General features: G+C 35.7%; 6 protein-coding genes and 1 long non-coding RNA gene across 9 annotated transcripts; 2 read left to right on the top strand and 5 right to left on the bottom strand.

Annotated features, from left to right (window-relative positions):
• LOC104775845 lies at positions 717-2,772 on the bottom strand. Its single transcript, XR_766082.2, has 4 exons — positions 1,949-2,772; positions 1,301-1,576; positions 1,068-1,212; positions 717-961 (listed from the first exon to the last, which is right to left on the bottom strand). It is a non-coding gene; the product is annotated as an uncharacterized LOC104775845 (long non-coding RNA).
• LOC109132222 lies at positions 5,334-5,672 on the top strand. Its single transcript, XM_019243510.1, has one exon. The coding sequence runs from the start codon at positions 5,514-5,516 to the stop codon at positions 5,649-5,651; it is 138 nt and encodes a 45-aa protein (XP_019099055.1). The 5' UTR covers positions 5,334-5,513; the 3' UTR covers positions 5,652-5,672.
• Positions 6,951-9,134, bottom strand: LOC104775710 (pentatricopeptide repeat-containing protein At3g02490, mitochondrial). The gene has a single exon (XM_010499706.2). It carries the CDS (start codon positions 9,012-9,014, stop codon positions 7,023-7,025), a length of 1,992 nt encoding a protein of 663 aa, XP_010498008.1. The 5' UTR covers positions 9,015-9,134; the 3' UTR covers positions 6,951-7,022.
• On the top strand, positions 9,807-10,908 carry LOC104703046 (UPF0725 protein At3g44770-like). Its single transcript, XM_010418981.1, has 4 exons — positions 9,807-9,878; positions 9,971-10,082; positions 10,189-10,359; positions 10,463-10,908. Exons 1-4 carry the CDS (start codon positions 9,807-9,809, stop codon positions 10,906-10,908), a joined length of 801 nt encoding a protein of 266 aa, XP_010417283.1.
• LOC109132285 (stress-induced protein KIN2-like) lies at positions 11,915-12,709 on the bottom strand. Its single transcript, XM_019243883.1, has 3 exons — positions 12,597-12,709; positions 12,299-12,367; positions 11,915-12,178 (listed from the first exon to the last, which is right to left on the bottom strand). The coding sequence occupies exons 1-3, from the start codon at positions 12,651-12,653 to the stop codon at positions 12,098-12,100; spliced, it is 207 nt and encodes a 68-aa protein (XP_019099428.1). The 5' UTR covers positions 12,654-12,709; the 3' UTR covers positions 11,915-12,097.
• On the bottom strand, positions 13,719-16,196 carry LOC104774421 (S-adenosylmethionine decarboxylase proenzyme 1-like). The gene is made up of 4 exons (XM_019243881.1): positions 16,043-16,196; positions 15,874-15,921; positions 15,305-15,460; positions 13,719-15,214 (listed from the first exon to the last, which is right to left on the bottom strand). The coding sequence occupies exon 4, from the start codon at positions 15,028-15,030 to the stop codon at positions 13,930-13,932; it is 1,101 nt and encodes a 366-aa protein (XP_019099426.1). The 5' UTR covers positions 15,031-15,214; positions 15,305-15,460; positions 15,874-15,921; positions 16,043-16,196; the 3' UTR covers positions 13,719-13,929.
• LOC104772726 (ecotropic viral integration site 5 protein homolog) lies at positions 17,663-20,732 on the bottom strand. 3 transcript variants are annotated; one of them, XM_010498052.2, is made up of 9 exons: positions 20,464-20,732; positions 19,981-20,246; positions 19,700-19,895; positions 19,455-19,625; positions 19,259-19,375; positions 18,626-18,823; positions 18,475-18,534; positions 18,295-18,393; positions 17,663-18,060 (listed from the first exon to the last, which is right to left on the bottom strand). In XM_010498052.2, the coding sequence occupies exons 2-9, from the start codon at positions 20,136-20,138 to the stop codon at positions 17,992-17,994; spliced, it is 1,068 nt and encodes a 355-aa protein (XP_010496354.1). In that variant the 5' UTR covers positions 20,139-20,246; positions 20,464-20,732; the 3' UTR covers positions 17,663-17,991. The 3 variants fall into 3 exon arrangements, with proteins under 3 accessions (XP_010496354.1, XP_010495813.1, XP_010496908.1); XM_010497511.2 differs by having other exon boundaries at positions 19,981-20,220; XM_010498606.2 differs by having other exon boundaries at positions 19,981-20,220; positions 20,498-20,732.

Below are 22,822 nucleotides of genomic sequence, written 5' to 3'. Positions count from 1 at the left end.
AATCTCGAATCTCGACTATATACTATTTATGAGCTACGGATGAGTTGAAAGTTATGGCAGCTGGTTCTATTCACTTATGAGTTAGTCCGGGTTGATACGCGAAGTTGATGTTTATAGTCTCATTTATGAGTGTGTGAGATATAGTGAATAAGATGTTTATCGTTCATATCATAGTCTCCTACCTATATATCCACATATCTGAAATTCACCGCAAAAGAATAATATGAAAATGACATATCTATCATTCATTGATTGATGCCTAACCTTTTTTGTAACAGCTTCTCTTCTTTAGCTGAAACCTCTAACGCTGTCCATATGTATGTTTGGACGTCAATTTCATGTTTTAGGTACTAAGAGAATTAACTATGTATGAAATGAATTACATGTAAACAACATTTTAAACTATGTGATATCGATTGATAGAGCAATACGTTTTATCAGACGAAGAATCCAAAACAGACTATCATTATACAAAAGATATATTAATAATTTAGTATGTATTGAACAAGCACTTCTAGACTAAATGCAGTCGCTCTTAGATTTCTAAGGAGCTTGGTCTAGATAACATGTGAATTGTTGTGATGGACCAACAACCCACTATGAATGCTTATGGTTGTTTTCAATATATAGCATGAAATATGGAATTCTCTTTCTTAGCATCTCAAAGATAAAAACAACGACAACAAAAAAGTTGAAAGGAGTAGCTTTGTGTTCCATATTTAAACCACGTGCATGTTATAATCATCATCATGTCACATTCATCATCTGATCCCTGTTATGGTCCATGTTTTCATTTATAAGTTCATGGGTTTGATTTGAATCCCATGGACACTATGTTGACATTCGAATTTTATGGTAACTACAATTTTATACCCAACCAAAAAAAATAGATCTCACAGGTTTTAACAAAACCAAATCATGTCTTAGCTGCTTCAGGATATAGCATATGCGTACAAGGTTCCTGCCAAAAGAGTAAAACATTTCAGAGTTTAGCGGTTGTGTTTTCTGCAAAAGAATGTTTTTATGATTCTATCTACCACTGGAATAGATGGAACCAAACAACTTACGTAGCCCGAGAATCCAAGGTTTTGTATAGGTCTTTCATCTCTTATCTTATTAACTCTATCTTTCTCTTTTATGATAGCTTCCTCATCAGACTTGTCACCCTAAGCATGAAATAATCCCCGTCTGAAATCCAAAAGCTTTTTGTACCTGCAGGACCAGAGACCATATAATTGTTGTTAAGCAAAGAAAATTTTGATATCCAATGTGTCAAAAAAAAAAAACAATATCACTTTACCTAACAAACATTTCAGGAACAAGGGATCATTACATCCATAAAGCGAGGCAAGTGCTGCATATGACAAGCAAAGATTGATCCGAGAGGATGACGACCAGAGACAGGCCAGACATTTATATACCCGGCAGAGTCCAAGATCAAGGATCTTCTAATGGACAATCCTTGAATAGATATCGCCCTAAGAGACCTGGTCAGCGCTACCAGCAGCAGCGTTTAATTAGCACATTCTTGTTTCAGAAGATGGTTGTCTCTGTTTAATTAGCAACCCCTTGTTCACTGCAAAGGGTAACAGGCTAGATTAGAAAGTATGAACGCTGCTACAACTGCAGCAGAGAAAAGGCATTATCATTATCATGTTATCAAGAAGCAACAAGAAGTCACTATCCTTTTGCTCAAAAATAGAAAGTAACTCTCCTAATCCACACAGAATCAGCTTGCTTTCCTGTAGTCTACTTTTATCTTACGCACATTGTACCACCAAATCCTTAAAAATATGCAATTCCTCAATAAGGCAATCACAGTATATAGAAGCATTTAAAATTCATGATCATTCACATTAGAAATCACCAAAATAGAAAGAACCTTAAAACGATCATATCAAAATCCAAAAAGCACCACAAGTAGTAGTAACTAACTCTATAGACTTACAATGAACAGGCTTTCTACTTCTTCTTGTTCCGTTCAATCTGCCCATTACGCAATCTCCCACCGTCTTTCTTCTATCTCCCTCTCTCATTGTCATTATCTTACCCTAAAATCAACAAACCCGACAATATACCGACCCGGTCTAGCACATTCAATCACACACACACACCACATCTGATCAGCTTCACAACCACAGCGTCATCATCTCCATTCTCCACAAGAAATGCTGTCATCAGTCACCACCTTTGATACCAAAGATGAGTATTTTTGGAGCTCACATTGCAAAGTATTTGGTTGAGCCCAACGATTTTAACTGAAAGATTCTACAACAAAACCCCAACTTTCCGATCACAAATCAGTCTGGCTCTCTCTCTCACAAAGCCTTTGTTTTCCCCTTCCCGTAGACCATAGAATCTGAGAAGAAGACCACGATATGGCCCAGCAACGATAAAGAAGACACGCGGAGACAATTCAATTAGCAGACTCGTCGTTGGAGTTATTAGGGTTCTGAGAGAAACGAAGTCGAGGAGCAAGAAGAAGTGATTAGGGTTTGTAGGTATGAGAGAGATGGAGGAATCAAGTAGAGTTAGAGCAATCAGCAAGTGATGAGGAGATAGGTTAATAGAGTATAGATGAAACTTGAGGATAAGAAGGAGAGAGAGAGAGAGAGAGAGAGAGAGATGGGTTAGGAAGACTAAGCTTTGATGATCGGACAATCGCCATTGTTGTCTTCTCTGTGATGAAGCCTACTTTATACATCTGCATAGGTCCGAGAAACACACAGGAAAGAATCAAATCAAAGTAAGGATCTTTGGAGATATCTGCTCTTCGTGCTTCATCAGTTTTTTATTATATTATTATTATTTTTTGATCATGTAGCTTCTAAATTTAAAGCCCAGTAAAACTCAATTGGGTCCATAAAAAGTTACTTAATCGCATGTTTTAATTTAGCTTGTTAAGGCCCTATAATTCTTTATTTAATGGCCCGTTAAGCCTCTCAGATAATATACGATTTAATTAACATATCGTCTATACTTTTTTGTCTAATACCAAAATTTCACTAGAAAATTAAAAGTACCACAATGATTAGGAGACTTTTTAGTTAAATAATTGTTCAAAGTGCATAGAAATACACTAAGGACAAAAGTATGGGTCAGTCAACCAATATTAATATAGACGGATAATGCATTGATGTTTGTATATGTAAGCAATTGATTAGATTACTAGCTAGAATACTAGTTCCAAGATATTGGATGCTTCATTAGCAAGAATCCAATCAGCCTTAGTTCGAATGATTAGTAAACCAAAATTACAAAGTCGAAATTGTTTCTTGGTGCGTTGCACCGGACAAGTTTTTAACGACGGAGACTATATATCTTTTTAATCATCCAAGACCAACAAGATACGGGTTAGTGATTCTTAATTGTGTTCAACTTCATTGTTAATTAAGCCATATAATTGAATATGGTAAAATTATCATGATAATGGTTTCTAATGAAACGAATTAGAGTATTGGTATTAGTAAATTAATTAGTAAGGGGACAAGTGAACGAAAATTGTCTAGGTTATGCCAAACAGTAACCCTTAATTAGCCATGCCAATTTCACGTGCAGCATGCTCCACATGCTTCTTCTAATTTATTTATTTCTATGTTAGGTTTTGTTTTCTTTCTCTATTTTTATTATGTTATCTTACTTCAGAAATTCTTAATAATTGAACAAGAGAAGAACTACCAAGACAACATTAGTTCAAGACTTGTGTCTTTTTGTTCAAATAATAAGATATTAAAACTGTTATTATTGTTTTTTTTTTTAATTTTCCTTGATATATAAAAGAAACAAAAAAAAAAAAACTTCGATGGATTGTGGTTATAATGACTGTACGCAGCCGTAATACGATACGCAGTGTGTGTGTTGTGTGTACGTAGTTGAACATATAACAAACAATATTTACAAGTTCAAAATGTTCTGTTTTTGAAGCATGCATGCCATAGGGGAAAATCGGGATTATAATATAGTAGGGGACACAAAACAATTTTCAAGAATTGAGGCGCTGATAAAATATATCTATGTAGGTTTCGGTATTTGATAACTCAAATTAAATTAAATTTCTTATATAACTATTCAAAATGGAGAGATTGTGTACGTAATACTATATGAATGGTTAAGTACTGGAAACTGTGTGAAGCAAGGGCCAGGTTCAAGTTACGGCTGATTTCGTGGTGGAACACGAGAAAAGACATGTGGGATTATGTTTTCGGCTATTATGTAAAATTTGTATATAAAAGCTCACAATCGAAAATTTCAAGTAAATAAAAACTTAATCTTGTTCCAATTATGTTGGGTTTGATGAAAAGTATCATATACATAATATTTGGCAGCTTTTAGCAGTATAATTATTTTTGATACTTGAGCTTACGAAGTTTCTTTAGATTAATGCTTTCTTAAGGTACCTTTAACGAAAAAATGTTTTCTTAAGGTACACTATTTTAATAATAGTAAAAAAATTTGCAAAAAAAGATTCAAATCGAAGTTTCAACTTTAACCCATTTTAAAAGAGCAATAGATGTTAGATACTCATAACTGATATAAGTTCCAATAATTTCGTTTTAATGGTGAAGGAATCGAATCCATTTGTGCATTTATGCACGTTTGACCAGTATGTTGTTATTCATATGGTGATATGGAACTAGATATCAATACGGTTTTGAGTTTTATATGTATCGGTACACAAAGGTTTTTTTTTTTTTTTTTTTTTTGAAAAACGGTATATTGCAAGTTAATTTATTTATATATGATTTGCCAGCTATTTTAATATAGACAAACGAGCCTAATGTTAGAAAAATTAATCTCGTATTTTTATTTGCGAGTAAAAATGACTCAAGCATCCACATTTGATGGGATCTGTATATTTCATTTGAAGCAAATTGGCTCTAACTGGTCAATGTGTTTTTTAAAAAAAAGAATATATAATATATATATATATATAAGAAAATTATATATACTATATCTAGTTTTTCATCACATTATACTATTTTTACTGATTAAAATAATTACATTTTGTCACTTGACTTGTTAGTATATTGCATAGAAGAATATGTTATGCAACCAAATGGCCGACCAATGTATCTTGGTTGGTGGATTTTCACATTGTTATGTAAAGTTTGGTGACGTGACTCAACCATGAAAAATGATAATAATTTTTCGAGCATTATTATTTTTATTATTCATATGGTTGATCCACTGAACATAATTAATTTTTAAATATTTAGATAGATACAAATGATTAATTATCTATTAAAATGTAGAATGCAGACAAATTGATTCTCCCTATAAAAACTCATTCGAACGAGTATCTTCCCCATCAAATCACTTATCTTCCAAAGCTCTCATCTCTCTTCACAAAGTCACACTCTCTACATCCATAGAAGATTCCTGCTTGGAAAGAATCGAAAACAATATTTTCAAAGGATTAGTCATATAAAATCTCACAATCTTTTTGGTATTTGCGATACGCTCATTGTTATATCAAATATAAAACCGGACTCTTAAGGACGCAGACGACGGATATGGAAGGCATCATGAACTTGAAGAGAAAGGAGAAGAAATCACAAAGTAGAAGACTTGGGAAATATCTCAAAGAACAAAAGGGAAGGATTTACATCATTAGAAGATGTGTGATGATGCTCATTTGTTCACGTGATTGATTGGTTTAATAAATACTACGATACGATACGAATACAAACATATTACATATATACATGTGTATGTACGTGTATATATGAGTTTGTTCAAGGGCAAGATGAAAGCACACGCATGTCAATGCTAAAGATTTTGGTAGCTTTTGTTTTGTATTGTCCGATATGTATATACATAGCGAAGTTGAGCAGTCATTAATATACGATCATTAGTTATGAAGTTAGTTTTATCATTTATTACTCTTTGCAGTAATGAAGTTTACTGTTTTGATGCATGCACCTGACGTCTTTTACATTCATCTTTGTAAATGCCTCGTCGCATATATATCTAAACATGCAATGACAAAAATGTTTAATCATTAAATGACAAACTGTAAAACGCGACATGGTTTTGTGTATTTATATATACATATGTATTCAGAGCCGGCGCTGAACTTTCTAGAGCTACAAGTCCAAAAAAAAAAGGGGTCGAATCTGAGTAGTGGTGTCAATATCAGTACTCCTAAACCATTGGCCTAAGAAAAAACTCTTGTAGAAAACGGCCAAAAAAATTATTTTATTATGCACGGCCGCAAGCCAATGCTTGGCTTGCTTGGCTTCTTGGCCGACTCTGTATGTATTATGTATATGTTATCAAAGAAAATGCTCTACTGATCGTGAGGAGATTTAATTTGAAATAACCGAGGGGATCGGAGAGCACCACTGCTTTCGTATTCTTATACAACTTGTGCATGTTCATCAGTCATCACTATATATAGAATCTTTGATACACAAATCACTGATTTCTTTACTTAACAAATCTTAAGTACACACCACTCATAGATATTCTTATTCTGTCCCCGTATGATAAACTGTAATCTTGAAAAGCTGAAAAACTTTGAAACTTTTAATCAAAAATAAAAAAGATTTATGAACTAAAAAATATGGACATGTACACACACATAAAAGAGATAGTATATTTTCTTCGGACCCAATAACAAAACTCAAGATGAGGCATCCTGTCAAAAAGCCCACAAGCCCAAATAATTAATTCTCTCTTGTTTGTTCCGTAACCCCACATCGATAAACTTGGAAGTAAACTAAAGGGTTTATATATCGCTCGAGTCAATAACTGATTGTCACCTTCTGGGACATCTGATAAAATTGGAACGATACAGAGAAGATTAGCATGGCCCCTGTGCAAGGATGACACGCATAAATCGAGAAATGGTCCAAATTTTTTTTGCAAAACTTTATAGATCGATTTCTTTCTCCTCTGAATAGACCAAGTTATGTTATAGAAGACTAGTATGCAATAGTGATTGTGTATAAGTCGAACATTCTCTGGCCAATCTTTTTTAATCCCCATGTCCACAACCAAAAACCTATAATAATAATGATTCAAGCTTCTATTTGAGCAGGAGCGGGTACAGGTTTTTCTAAAGAACATTTATCAGGTTTCATGGAATTAAAGAGTTCTAGAACTTCTGCATTGCGACGGATATAACTTGGGGACATAGACAGCAAATCCTGAGATTCACTATGCTTTCCAGACTTCAACATAGCTTCGAATACACGCAGAACCATTGAATTAGATGGAAACTTCTTTGAAGTCACAGCCTTGAGAAAAGCGAAAGCCTCGGTGCTTGTTCCACTATTTGACAAGTAATCCATGAACGGATCCACAAAAGGAGGGAACCCCTGATTTTTCATCATAGGTAGAAGACTCAACGCTTCTTCAAACCCACCATCTCTTGCTACCTTCTTCATCAACAGATTCCTCACCATAATCTTGTATGTACTATGCCAGGGTTTCAACTGATTTTGTTTCACTAGCTCAGTGAAAAGCTTGTATGCATCTCTTGCCTTAAAACTGTTGCAATAAGCAAGTACCAACTTCTCAAAGGCATAACCTGCATAAGAGACTACCTCTTTGCCAATCATCTTCTTGAAACACTCTGAAGCTTCTTCGAGATCTTTAGCATCACAATGCCCTTCAACTAAAGACGCCATTGCTTTGTCGTCTAAATGATCTCCAGAGGTTTCCATAAAGTTGACAAGTTCATTGGCTTCATCTTTCTTTCCCTTACGACTAAGTCCTGATGCAATCACACTCTGCAGGTCACCGCTAGGAAAATAGCCACCTTCGTTCATAGCTTTCAACACCTCATTACTCTGCCCAAACCTATCAACGCTTCTCAAAGACTTGAGGACATGCTGCAGCATAGAATCAGGCACAGCGTTGCCCTTTTCAGTATAAGCTTTCACAGTTCTTAAGAACAAATCCATGTCCAATTTATTTGCAGTAACAATTTTCTTGAGTAGTAAACTGCAGCAGTGCGGGGTGGGTGTATTGCTACCCGCCATTGCAAACTCGAACAATTCGACAGCTTCTTTAATCATTTTAGTCTGACAGAACCTTGCTGAAACCCTAACATAAGTCTCCATCTCCATCTCGTAACCAGCAGTCCTAGTTTCTTCTATAATGTGTTGAAACCTATCAAGAAACTTCTCTTTCCCTAAAACCCTGGCCATAGCATTATACGTCTTCTCATCATGCTTAAAATTGCCAGACTCATAAATCCACCTAAAGAACAACAACCCTTTCCTCGGATCCACGTCAAGCTTTTCCAAAATCATCTTCACAAGGTCACTTCGAAACTCAAGTTTCAAATCCCTTAGCTGTTTCTCCACATCAGCACCCCACACTTCCTTCATCACAATCTTACACACCCTATTGCAAACCTTGTCCACAGAATTATCCATAGAACCTGAAGCAAAAATCTCTTTAAGCCTCTCTAAATCACCTTCCAGACCATCTTTCAGAAATCTCTCACCGACTTTATCCCTAACACCAGCTGATACACCATGCCCTTTCTTCTTCATAGCATCAACCAGTTCCCAAAACTCACGAACAAGACCATTAACACCAAGAATACGCAGCATCGTGTTATAACTTTTGGAGGAAAGCTTTCGAGGATAAGCCTCCAAAACCCATTGGAAAAACCTTCCCGCAACATCAGGGCTTGATTCAAGTTCCCTCAGAACTCTCAAAGCTAATTCATGGCTAATCACAATACCATTCGAATCAAGTTCATTCCTAATCTCATCCTTACCATTCAATCTGCTAAAAACATCAATCACAACAGCCTCAGCAGGTGGTTTCTCTTCAATCACAGGCTCAGATGAAAAGCTTCGGCTAACAGAGCTCGATCCCAAGGCAAAAAGGCACTGTCTTTGTTCCAAAACTCCAACTCCAGAACGTTCATGGAGGAAAGAAGAGAAAGATCGGGTCGAATTGGAAACTACCTGGAACTGGGACTGATGAGAAAGTAATAGACGATGTGACGAACGGTAGCTCCGAGAAAGTAGCAACCGCCATTGATACCTCATCTTTTTGTTTTTTCAATCTTAGTTACAAAAAGTGTTTGGTTTTGATTTGAACAAAAAAGATTGGATTTTTACGAATGGAACCGATGGAGCAGCAATGGCGAGACAGAGGAAATGGTTTTAGGGCTTTAGACTAAACCTCTGAGCAAGACAAAAGGTTCGACTAGACTTATTTTTAAAACTGTGGTCCTCCTTCTTTTTTAGATTTTCGGTTTTAGCCACAACGTTTTAGAATTTTGTCAACATTCCTGTTTTCTTGACTTTTTGTGTTCACTGATTCTTACCAGATCTTTAATAGTGTAGGTGGGCCAAAAATGTGTGAAGCCCTATACATCTGTTCCGGGCCGGCACTGGGCCCATTACCACTTGATTTATATATCTAGTGACCGACCTATCCGCACTTAAAAACAAAAAGAACAACAACAAAAAAAACACATACACAGAGAAATCCCTACGTACGTCGAAAGAAGAAGAAGATGGCGGATATTCTGCGGCGGATGTTGGAAAGCGGAAAGCTAACGGACGAACAATGCCTCTCTGTGTTGAGGGTATTAGATTCCGATGATAAAGTAGTGGGTGGATGCACATCTGAGAAGGTATTACTTTCTTTTGGCCATGGCTTAGATATTAGAAGATTATCCCAAACCTAACCAACTTTCTCACACTCTCCTCCTTGTTGTGTCTATCAGAAAGCCTCAAAAGCTGTTAAACGAATCGACAACCGGAAATCTCTGAGGCAGTTGTTGGACATGCGGGAATCTGTCTGATGAGGAAAGCTACCTTCTTTTACGTCAAATGGATGAAGATGAAGGTGAAGAACCGGGAGAAGTAGACGAAAGGTACTTCCGCCAAATCATTGATTCTCAGGTAGGTAACCCCTAACAATATTACTTACCTCCTTCCCCCCCTCCCCGCGGCTATATTGTAATTTGTATTTTTTTCTTTTTTTGGGGGTTTAGTTTTTCGATATCGATCGTGACGTTCGTGTCCCACGTGTGATCGGAGTCTCACAATTTTATTTTGGGGAAAAGGAGGAGGAAGAACAACCACCTCCCGAAATGGTTCTCTACGGCCAGTTGGCTGTTCATTGGTTCAACTTTGAGCACAATAGGAACTTGAAGTTCTTACGCATACCAAAATTGAATACCCAACATCCCTTTTCTGTATCCTACTGTAGAGGTTGAAGATGTTGATGCTACTGTAGAGGATGAAGATGTTGATGCTGCTGCTGATTCGTCTCCGTCGTCTCTCACTCTGCAAACTCTGGTCAGAAGACCTTTTGGTTCCTTTTTGGAAGCTATGATGGAAATTATGATTGAACTCTGCAGAATCAAACCCACCACAACAGGTTTTCTTTATTTTTTTAATTTTATTTAACCAAATTGAAACAAAGAAAGAAATAAAGTTATTTTGTTTCTCTCTACTGACCTGACCTCCTTTTTTGTTTGTAGCGAATGAGGAACCATTCGAGCACTTCATGTTGGATGGGGTAGATGTGTTTTACAGAGAATGTATGCCTACCTTTTTGTCGGGACCGCCAGAAGAAGCAGCTGATGATCAGAGATTCTACGAGGTTCAGGACGAGGACATTCGTAAAAATGATTGGCTTCGTCTGTATACCCACTTTGCACTTTTGAAAGTTTGCGAGGCTGGATCTCATCCTTTCCTGCCAAAGGAGATGGAGTTGAAGAAGATACTTGTGGAAACCCGAGTAACAACTCAAGAAGATGATGATGATGATGATGATGATGATGAGCCGCCGTCTCCGATTCTCAAGTCTATGAATGCCATCTTCCACATTAGCTTCAGGGCCAACTGTCGCGACTACAGATGCATAATAAGGAGAACTACAGATGGGTTACCAGGACATATGCGCCTCGAAGTCCATACCTGCTAAGAAACACGGAGAGATTGCTTCTCTCCTTCAAGAGATGATCAAAGTTGGTGCTCTGTTACAATCACTCGTGAGAATACTTCTTCTTATGCTTTATGTCGTTTTAGCTATATCCTTTGGTTTCTAATCCACCACCGCAACTATATCTATGATCTTGCATTTGTGTTCTCTATCGTATCAAACAGCAACCGCCATTGATACCTCATCTTTTTGTTTTTCAATCTCAGGTACAAAAACACTAGTGTTTGGTTTTGATTTGAACAAAAAAGTTTGGATTTTTACGAATGGAATCGATGGAGCAGCAATGGCGAGACAGAGAAAATGGTTTAGGGCTTTAGACTAAACCTCTGAGCAAGACAAAAGGTTCGACTAGACTTATTTTTAAAACTGTGGTCCTCCTTCTTTTTGAGGTTTTCGGTTTTAGCCACAACGTTTTAGAATTTTGTCAACATTCCTGTTTTCTTGACTTTTTGTGTTCACTGATTCTTACCAGATTTTTAATAGTGTAGGTAGGCCAAAAATGTGTGAAGGCCCTATACATCTGGTCCGGGCCGGAACTGGGCCCATTACCACTTGATTTATACCCTGTTTTCTTGACTTCCTGGGTTCACTGATTCTTACCAGATCTTATTCTCTTGAAAACATTTTAGTATGGAATGATCCAATCATATGTTTCTCTCAAGAAATTTTCCAATGAATTTAGTAACTTTTTGTCATATAATTTTTAAAGGTTCCAAATTTTATTTGAGGAACAAAAACTTCACCTAATGTTCCAAATTATATCTTCATTTTGGATAAAATTTCCAAATTAACACCAAGGTATACATTGTGTTCCTCCCCAAATAGGATGGGAGCTCACTTTTAGCCCACACATGACAAAGATTCTATTATATGTACATTCTAAACTTATTTTCTGTAAGCAATTGCTCGTAAATTCTTAATATATGATTTTCGCTTATCTTATTCGGTTGGTCTAATTTTGTTTGAAATTATGTTACTTTATATCTTCTTTTGCTTTCATAATTTTTGACAAACTTTTATTAACTATATCGATAAGATTACATAATTAAACATCCAAAAGGAAAGCAAGAAAACAACATCAGAAAGTGGCAGGAATGAGAGAATTAAAACCCCCAATTTATTAAACACAAGTCGAAGAGGGGAATTAATTAGAAAAAGAAGTTGAAAGTGATTAGTTGTTTTTGTTCATGCCGGTCTTGTCCTTGACGACATCAGCAGCTCCTTGTGCCTTCTCCTTCACTTGTTGTCCCGTCTACAATTCACATGTACAAATAGAGGGTTAGAAGACCATATACTATATAATTTGACTTAATTTTCAATATTATGAACGTTTCTACTAGAAGGGAAATAATTGAAGGACTACAAACTGAACCTGTTGCAAGGATTCTTGAGCAGAACCAGCAGCATCTTTAGCCTTGTCCATCATACCACCTGCCTTCTCCTATATTCACATATTTTAACATTATACATTAATATGGAATAGAACAATCTTGTCTAAAAAGAAGTAAATTAAACAGCTTATAATCCGTAAGCATTTTCGGGGAAACAATTTAAATATAGAAATGAAGTGATCTATATTACCAGTAATATATTAACAAGAATGAAACGAAATGTGTAACAAAAAATATATTAAAAAATATGACTTTAAGGGTTAAGAAAGAGAGAGACACCTTAGTCTGGCCAGTGGCTTGACCGGCTTGGTAGCTCGCGTTTTGCTTGTTGTCCATATTCTTCCAGTTATGTGTTTGGTTAAACTTTGATTGATTGTTGTTGTGTTTGATGATGAAGTGGTAGTAGAGTTTTGGGTTGCTATTTATAACCCAGAGACGTGCTTGGGAGTCTCCACGTATCGAGGACACGTGCATCGGTTCGAGAAACTTGCCTCCGTCGGTGGCTAGTATTAGCATCCACGTGCTGGATAACCGTTTGACCAGGACATCAAGGCTTCTTACGTACGTGGTTCTCTCGATTGCTGATCCTAAAACGACATGGTTTTATTTAACTTAAGCTTGTATTAGTCTGTTGAGCAATGATAGGAAGTTGAGCAGTGTGAAAGAATTACTATTTTTTTTTGTTACATTAATTAAGATTTTTAATTATTTTTTTTCACGCAATTTTTGTTGTATTAGTTCTTAATTTCATATTTCACATATACCTCATCTGTTCCAATATATAAGATCTTTTAGGGTTTAGTTTTGTTTGATTTTATAAGATTGTTACAAGTTTATATGCATACATTACATGTTAATTAAATAATGTTTGGCTATCTTATTGTTTTAATTTTGTTAAATTATAAAATATTTATTGTTTTTTTAGTTTTTGTGTTTTTAGCCAAAAACTTTTATATAATAGTAGAACAGAGAGAGATTCAAATTCTATTTCTTTTTTCAATTTAACAGATCCAATTTTTAAGGATGAAAACAAGATGTTATGGTTTTGAAGGTTTTTTTCTTTTGCTACTGTTATTTATAGGAGTCATCATCTTTAATTCTTTCTGTTAAATTGTACTCCTAATTTTTAGTTCTTACAATCCCATTTAAATAAACATCTCGAAAACTAAATTAGTCATACAAGGAGTAAAAAAATCGTGAACTTGTTTTCTCTCGGTCGATTTCTCATTTTTTGGTTTATTCTCTTTAAGTTGAATATCTATGTAACCAGAATCTGAACTTTTGCTACATTATTGGCAAACTTTTTTAACGAATCGTTAAGAAAACAAATAGTATGTAATAGAGAAAACCAATATTATAATTATTATAATAACGATAATAATAATAAGAATGACAATAAAATTTCAAAATAACAACATAGTCTCAGGTCATATAAAACCCATATTCATAAAGCAGAAAAACAAACACCAACACATTTGGCTTGTGAAGGAGATAAACTCAACCTCACAAAGCCCATTATTCATTATTCATTATTCATAAGTTTTTTAAAAAGAAAAGAGCAAAAAAAGAAAAAAAACAGAAAGCTCGAAAATATTTTTTAGATAGAATTCTGCTAGATTCCCTCGTCCTTCTCGTCCTCGCTGCTGCAGCTATTGTTGCTGCTCCATTCACACTTCAAGGTAGATCTAGGCGATCCACAGTACTTACCAAGTTTCTCAAACGTCTGATACATCACTGTTCCACTCTCTTCTCCTAGAGACTCAAATGTCCTCTCTCTGCACCCATAGTCTTCCAAGTCTACACTGATTTCTGGCTTGTACGCGTTCACACCAACGCTCGAGTGCACAGCCACAGAGAACTGCTTGGGCTCAAAGCAAGAAAGAACCCTTGTCACCAGCTGGCTCAGGTCCATAGTGTTGAAGTCGTAACCCACAGCTTCGAAGCTAGCGTAGCTAAACCCATCCTCAGGGGTCACATGGATCGTGGAGATTGCATCTCCTTCAATTGAGTTCATAGAGTAGCCACAGGGCTCGAATTCAAAGTCACAGATCTGGGACTTGGGAAGGATCTTTCTGATTCCGGAGTTGTCAGTCATGGACCCGGTCTTGTCAGATTCATCCTTGTAGAAGACGAGAACTTTCTCTCTGTCGAGACCCGTCATGCACATCTCAAGCGTGTAGACATTGTTATTGCAGTTGCCAGAGTCCTGGGCAGAGGCAGCATAGACGTGCCATTTCTTAGTCTCATCATCATTGCCCATCAAGTAGGCAACGCTGTTCAAACCCAGCTGAACAAAGTGCTCATCAAGAACAGAGACTTCTTCAGAGAAGCTGCGATGAGGGAAAGGCTGGCCTCCAGGGCAGAGGAAGGAGCCACGAGTGTACTTGACAGACTTGACACTCAGAGAGAGCTCACCAGCAAGCTTAAGAAGTGGCGGGATAGAGAGGAGGAGCTTAGTGGTACCGCAAGTCTTGATGATGACTTTGTAGGGGTAGACAAAGAAGCTGGACTCAGAGAGCACGTAAGAGTCCAAATGATCGTTGGAGAGAGATGAAACGATCGTGCAAGCAGCAGGAGTGAGAATATCATCAAGCTGGGACTTGGTTAGAGCACGGAGCCCAAGTCCCTTGGAGTCTTGAAAGATGCTAGGCTCAAAGAAAGAAACCTCGAGCCGTTTCTCGTAACCTTCGAAACCGATTGCAGATAAGGCCATGTTCGCCTAGTAATAGTGTGAGCGAGGGGACTAGTTGTTGTAGGAGGAGAGAACGATTGGATCCGGGAACCAGCAGAAACGGAGCTTAGACAAAAGAAAATTATAAACTGGAAAATAAAGAAAGCTATAACTATATAGCAGGAGACTCGGTGCACGCTAGTACTCAGGATGGCCTCTTAGCGCACTGCAACAAAACAAAAAAAAACCATTGTTAAGAGAATGAACGAATAATGGGAAATCGTAAGGAATTGAATTAAAAAAAAAGGAGACTGACGTTGGAGTAGACAGAAGATTTGAATTTCTTGATTCCACCGTTTGGACGAACGTCTTCAATGCTGTAACCGAGGGGAGCTTCGTAAAATAAGGAACTACTACTGCTAGACTTCTTATTACCACCTTTCGACTCCATCATAATCTCATTCACGCTTTTCTGTTATACACAAACATATCAAAAGGTTAGACGACGATAAATTAACTAACCATGTATGTATACAACAACAACAACAAAGCTCTCAACAATGTCTAACTAGCACATGACGAACTCATTACACCAAGAACAAACGAAACCAAATATATATATTAAGCATATCGGTAAAATTGAGGATGACAACATACAAAACGTAAATCCTATATGACAAATACGTACGTCAACACAACAACGATCGGGACCAGAGTCGTTGGTTTTCAGATAACATACACCAATCAAAAACATGCATACGAAATCTCGATGAAGATCAGAATTGTGAACCTACCTAACAATACTAAGATCCTGGATCTGTTTAAATAAGATGATGAACCAAATCGAAGAGAGAAGGCAATCGATCGTGAGAGAGAGATACTTACATATAAATGAAAGATAGATCCAGATCGCGAATTACGAAACCCTTAAACCTGGAAATTGAAGAAAACAAAAAAAAACCCAGAATTCAACAACGACCGAACAGATCTACGAATGAGAGAATCATCGTATGGAAAGTAAAATCAGATCTACGAATTCAAAAGAGAAACTAACCAGATAGAGATGATGATGATACAGGAAACCGCAAGACTATCGAACAATTTCGTAAAAAAAAAAGAGAGAGGCAGAGGAAACCCTAAAAGATTTATGGGTAATGATGAGGCAATGAGAAGGAGATGATGATTCGTTCGTGAGGAGAAAAGCAAGCTGGAATGAGTCCTCTTTATATAACTAGTCTAGGGTTGTGCGCTTCTCTCACAATTACGTTTTTAACCTTTTCGCGTTTTTTTCACGTGAAGCTATCTGAACCGTTGATTGTTTTTGTACCAATTTGCCGTTTTCAGGTTTTTCCCAGATATACCCTTATGAAACCCCTTTTTTTACGTTGGAATCGGTAGGTGCGAAGAGCATCACCATTCCTGACCGCAGATTAATATAATAGCAACAATTGTTTTTTTTTAATTTAATAGTATTTGATTTTTCCTTTTTTTGCCGCTAGTAGTAGAATTTATTTATTATTTTTAGACATTGCTTCTTTTTTTGTTTGCATTATCTTTAGGCGGAACAAAAACAACAAAGACGAGATGAGGAAACACGCTATGATATAATCTAACCACTAAAAGATCGACACGTGTTCAGATACGTGTGCCCGTTGAAGCGGATAACTCGAGGCGAGCTGTAACGTTAGCGTGGGCCTAAAGAATCAAATTCTACTTAAAGGCTCTCAACTGCTCCCACTAAATGACAAAAATTGGGCCTCCCGTGACTCATTCATGACTCATGTCCCACCGTTCATAAAAGTAATAATACCAATCAGCTAGTATTTTTGACCACTCTTTTGTGCAATTAATTATTCCAAATCCTTTTTGTTCAACCATAATATTCATACTATATTTTAAAGTCTCAGATTTTGAGCTATTTTGGTACCATGAACCTTAATTAAAACAAAATTATGAGATCCGATCTTCTGTTTAAAAAAAAAATAAGGATAATTATTAAACAGCCTTATAATTGGTCTATGGTAAAAACTGGGAATGGTTTTACACTTTTACTGATTTAGAGTGTCTTGTCAATCTCATACCACGTGCAAATTAAATCCTTGATAAATTTCATCCACATTTTTTTATTAATATTATTCAGAAATTCTGAAAAATATATAAGTAGAAAACATATTATTTACCTTCCACACATTATATGAGATTTTTCTAGGAACATAACTCTCTCTATCTACACATTAGCTGGAGCATACCTTCTTTTCCCAGAAATTGCTAAAAAGAACCACAAAGTTTCTGATAAAGAAATTCCTCCCCCCCCCNCCGTGACTCATTCATGACTCATGTCCCCACCGTTCCCATTTGTCATAAAAGTAATAATATCAATCAGCTAGTATTTTTGACCACTCTTTTGAGCAATTAATTATTCCAAATCCTTTTTGTTCAACCATAAAATCCATATTTAAAAGTCTCAGATTTTAAACTATTTTGGTACCATGAACCTTAATTAAAACAAAATTATGAGATCCGATCTTCTGTTTTAAGAAAATAAAATAAGGATAATTATTAAACTGCCTTATAATTGGTCTATGGTAAAAAATGAAAACTGGGAATGGTTTTACGCTTTTACTGATTTAGATTGTCTTGTCAATATCATACATACCATGTGCAAATTAAATCCTTCCATCCACAATTTTTTTCTTATTTTTATTCAGAAATTCTGAAAAAGATTTAGGTAGAAAACATATTATTTACCTTCCACACATTATATGAGATTTTTCTAGGAACATAACTCTCTCTATCTACACATGAGCTGGAGCATACCTTCTTTTCCCAGAAATTGCTAAAAAGAACCACAGAGTTTCTGATAAGAAATTCCTCCCCCCCCAACTTGACAAGTATGATGAAAAAAGAATATATTCCAACCAAAACAAAAAAAAAAAAGTTAAGTAAAATGAGAAAAGAATTCGAATCCAATCGTCTGGTTCAGGTTATTACCAACCGGTTCTTCTATGGTTGAACCGGTTTGGCATTAGTCTTTTCATAGTCCAGTTTCAGTTCTTCCAAACGCTTTGATACCTGGGATGAACATAATATTAATGCCACAATTTTTAATCAACAACTCAAGACACCTCAGAGATTTTTTCAACAATACTAACAGATTGTACAGCATCAGATCCCTCAATTGTTCACTATATAAAATGAATGATATCGGGAATCTGATTCTTTCATATCTCTCCCGAGTTATATCATAGAATATTAACCAGCAGAACATTAAGGAGAAAGCATCACTTTTCGGAAAAGAAAGAGAACCTTAATAGAGTAGGCCAATGGAAGCAATGTATCTGGATTCATTGCATCTTCCGGGAAAATTTTCAGAGCATGTATTAGTTTTTCAAATGGTAGTTTTACCTGCAGAGTAAACAATATACAATGTTTAAAAAGCTTGGTTCTTCGAAGTTAACTTACAGCTCATAAAAACACTTTACTCACCAACTCATCTTGGCAATACTTCAACAACGCTAAGCCGACTTTGAACACGATTTTAACACCCTTAAGCATGAATGACCAGAGAGAATATAACAGAATCAGGCTTTGATTACAGCAAATACCGAAAAAGATTTTAAAGATGTTATCTAGTTACCTCGGAGAGAAACACATCCCATATCCGTAGAGCCAAAGGAAAAGGAAATGAATAAGAGAAGACGGTGATGAACCATTGACTTGCATACATACTCGGATTGATCATTTCTTCAGTAAAATGTTCTCCGAGCTTTGGAATTAGCTCTTTTACCAAGCTTTCTAACTGAAATAGGTATTGCTGTACAAGAGGAAGCCCTGCCTACATTATACAAAGACAATGACTCTTTGATTATACATTCCGACATTTTCTTATATGGCATAGTTTTACATAGTAAGCATAGATAAATCAACATAACTATCATAATTTCAGTATCTCTTTATCTATGAATCGATAAAAGTTTGTCATTTTCACGATACCATTTAAAAAAGGATGAGAAACCTACTGAGATCAACATAGCAGTTTATCTAAACTTAAAAAAAACTCTCACCAGAATCGATATAAGCCTAGTCAATGAAGAATTTTCAAAAAGTAGCCACAAGTCAAAATCTTGCAGAAGGTAACATTTTTTTTTTCTCAACATAGTCATTTTCTTGCAATCTTCCTATAAATAAAAATGTCATTGCGTCCCTACTCCAATGATGTCTTCTTGTTTAAGGGTAATTCAGCAAAGTAGAGATGATTAAAAAAACTCACATGATACAGTCCTTCCATTGGAGCATGAACAGCTCCTTTTAGTAACGCAACCAATAGCCAGAACGCATCTTCTTCGCTCATATAAAGAAGCAACAAACCGGCAATAAACCCCATCCCCTGCAGATATTAGAACCATGAATCTCAGTACCATACTAAAAAAAAAATGAGAGAGAAGGGAAATATCTGGAGGACAGACCTGCACATATCCAACATCTCTGTCATAAACCGAGTATGCCTTAAGGACATTGTATAAAGATCTTTGCCCAGGTCCATGTCTCTTCTGAAAGAAAACATGTGATGGGAAAGTACGGGATATGTCTCGAATGATATCAAGTTCCGATGCGGATGTTTCATAAATCACCAATTGCTGCATAAGAAAATCAATATATTATCAAGAATATGATGACTTGTAAAGCAAACGATACAAACAGAAAAAATTACCTCATAAACACCAGGATTCATAAGCAAAAGGTCCCTACTTCCTGAAATTAACTGCCAAACAAGACCTCGTAAGCAATCTGGGATCCCTTTTCGTATACGCCTTTTGACGATATTAGGTTTTCTCCTAACGTAATGCTTCCAGTCACTACCTCCAACCCCAATCATCTTCCTCCATTTTCTCACCTTTCTCTCCTCTCTACACCAAAACAACATAAAACACTCTCTCATTCTTACCTCTATGAAAAAAAAAACTCGAATACAATTTTTCAATAAGGACATACCTGTTGTCATGGTCAGTAGATGATGTAGTTCTAGTCTTGCTAAAACGCTCTGGAGAATTGCCATGTTCTTGCTTCAGGAACCCGAATCTATCCACCGGAACATGAGAAGTGACGACTGGTCCTGATTCACTGTCGTTTTCGGTTCTTTTTCTACTCATTCTGCTACTAACCTGAAGAAGAGACTCCTAGCATTGGTTTTACACAGCTTTCAGTCTCCTTCTTCACAAGATTGTAATCAAGCTGCATAATGTCACAATCATAGAAACCTGAGCAAACATTCCAATATATCCCCAACAGACTAATCAATACCATCGCCACTAACCAAGTAAATTCTCAAAATTGAATCCGTGACGATATATATTCAATTACAATAAGCATAAACGCGATGTAGAACGAAAGTAATATCCATGGTGATCAGTTTCTATCTAGACGACCACGCACAAACTTTAGAGAAACAGTTCCGTGATAAAATATAAAACTCACCAACCAACGTGTAGTTAGATCAAAAGACTCGTACCCAAATCCTCGATGTTTCCGATGAATCAAAGGAGTCGAGAAACAATCAACTGGGCTTCTTCTTAGATCAGAATTGCGGACCGCCGAATTCGCAGATTGAATTGGAGAAGATAACTAGATAAAGAAGAAATACAACGTTGGTGATCACATCTGGGGAACTCTCAAAGACGCTTCAATTGTACCAATTCTTTGAATTTTTCATCCGCTTGAAGAAAGTGATTTGTTTTTTTTCGAAAAAAAATAAATTTTTTTTTTTGAACTAAAAAAAATAAATAATAATAATAATAATAATAAATAAGAGTGAAACCAACAACATCAGCGTGAAACGACGTCGTTGAGAATATTATTTAATCCTCTTTATTTAATCAAACAAAATCTGAAGTAATGCTATTTTTGGAAATTTTTTAGAGATTAACTTTGTAAATAAGTTTTTAAATAAATATAAAAAAAAGTAGAAGCCAAAATGTACTTCAAAAATGTATATATAGATATATATATTTTAAATATGATAGTCATATTTGTAGAATCATTAGTCGAACAATTTTTTTTGATATAACTATTTTAAGTTTTTAACATAAAGATTTGATTTTGATTGCACGTTTTATTGTTAGCATTTACTCGTTCTCTTTGTTAGGAAATTGGAGATATTATTTGTTTCTATTCTCGATTTTAAGCTAATATTATGTATATTTCTTCAATAAATGTATAAAATATTAAATAGAAACTATTAATTAAGCCGAGATAATGTAAGTAAACTAACAGATTTTTTGTAAAGATCTATTAAAATAGGTTTGAAGATTTTTATGGGATTAAAAATTTAATGTGTAGAGTTGTTTATGGAAAAATCGAAATGTATAGATATTGTCCAGCTATTTATGGCAATAAACGTATCAAATTAAGTAAATTTAAATAGTTATATTAATTGAGTTTCTATAAAATGTTATTTTAGTAAAATGGTTAGAAATTAATGTTGTAAATAAAATATATTAAATAAACAAAACTTGAAGGGAAAATGTACTTTTCATTGTTGTAAAATGTACTTAAAAACCAAAATGTACTTAAAAACCAAAGTGTACTTCAAAAAATAATAATATAGATTCTCTCTTTTCATTGTTGTATATATATACTAGAGGTAAAAGATTAAACAAATTTCTTCGTTACTGCTTATATTTTTCTCCTTCCCTAGAGATAAGGGAACTTTTTAAAACGTTACGGAGACTTTATGAGGAAGAGTGCCTCGTGACAAAACTTGAGATCGAATTGGTAGGAATTGTTTTTTTTTTTTTTTTTTTTCTAAGAAAACAAAAGAACTAAGCCTGAACAGCTTACATCTGTGTTATTCTCTAATCCCATGTTTTCAGAAGTCGAATATGTATAACGAGATTCTTGGTGGACCGCGCAAGGAATGAGTGAAGGAAAGTACTGTGTTTTGTTTCTTTACTTGTTGTGCAATTTACTATGGTTGAATGAACTTATTTAGCTTGTTACCCTTGTCAAAGTTATCTATTTCGCCTCTGATGTTGGATTGGTCATTATAACTCTTGCTTGTATATCAACGTTGTTGTTGGAGTCCTGCTGCCTTGAGCTTCTGCTGAGACTTGAGAATGAACTTGTTTTTTGGTTGTTTATAAATTATGGACTTTTACTGGACACAGTTAAAACTTTACAAAATGCACGCTCGAGTTAACAAGAAAGACATTCTGCTAAAGTTTTCTAGATAACGACCTTGAAGTTTAGTTGATTCTAAAATGAATGTTTATTAGTTATTGATTTTGCAAAACCTATTTCATTGTCGGATCGGATCGGATCGGATCGGATCAGCTGTATAGCAAAAATAGTTTCAAAAATGAGGTTAAGAATCGGCGAGAGAAAATATCATTTGTGCAACTCTAGAGCGGCGGCGTGTTGTAGCTGCCTTGAAGGGGTATGTCATAAAGTTTTCATCAACTTTTTTCTCTGTTACGACTTACAACAAACACAACTGTTAAGAAAAATCCAATCTTCCCCGCGATCATGTCGACGAGTCTGAGATCCGTCTTTGCGCGGGTAGGTACATCGTAAAATCTATCAAATTTCTGCGACTGAATCTCGCCGCAATTTTCCTAATCTCTCTTCTTCGATTGGCGAATCGCGCAGTTACAGCGGAAATCGAGATCCGCGGATGGTTCTAGCCGCAATTACTCTTCAACGACCCGTAACAACAACGGTACGGTGCTCGTTCCCTGATCCCGACTATAATAATTCCATCTAATTTGGTGTCTCGTTGATCTCTGATCTCTGACCTCTCTTTTTTTTTTTTTTTTTTTTTTTTTTTTTTTTTTTTTTT

Source organism: Camelina sativa, chromosome 1 (genome assembly GCF_000633955.1).
Source record: "Camelina sativa cultivar DH55 chromosome 1, Cs, whole genome shotgun sequence".
Classification (NCBI taxonomy): Eukaryota; Viridiplantae; Streptophyta; class Magnoliopsida; order Brassicales; family Brassicaceae; genus Camelina; species Camelina sativa.
Note: the sequence above shows the minus strand (reverse complement) of the source record. Positions and strands in the feature narration are given on the sequence as shown.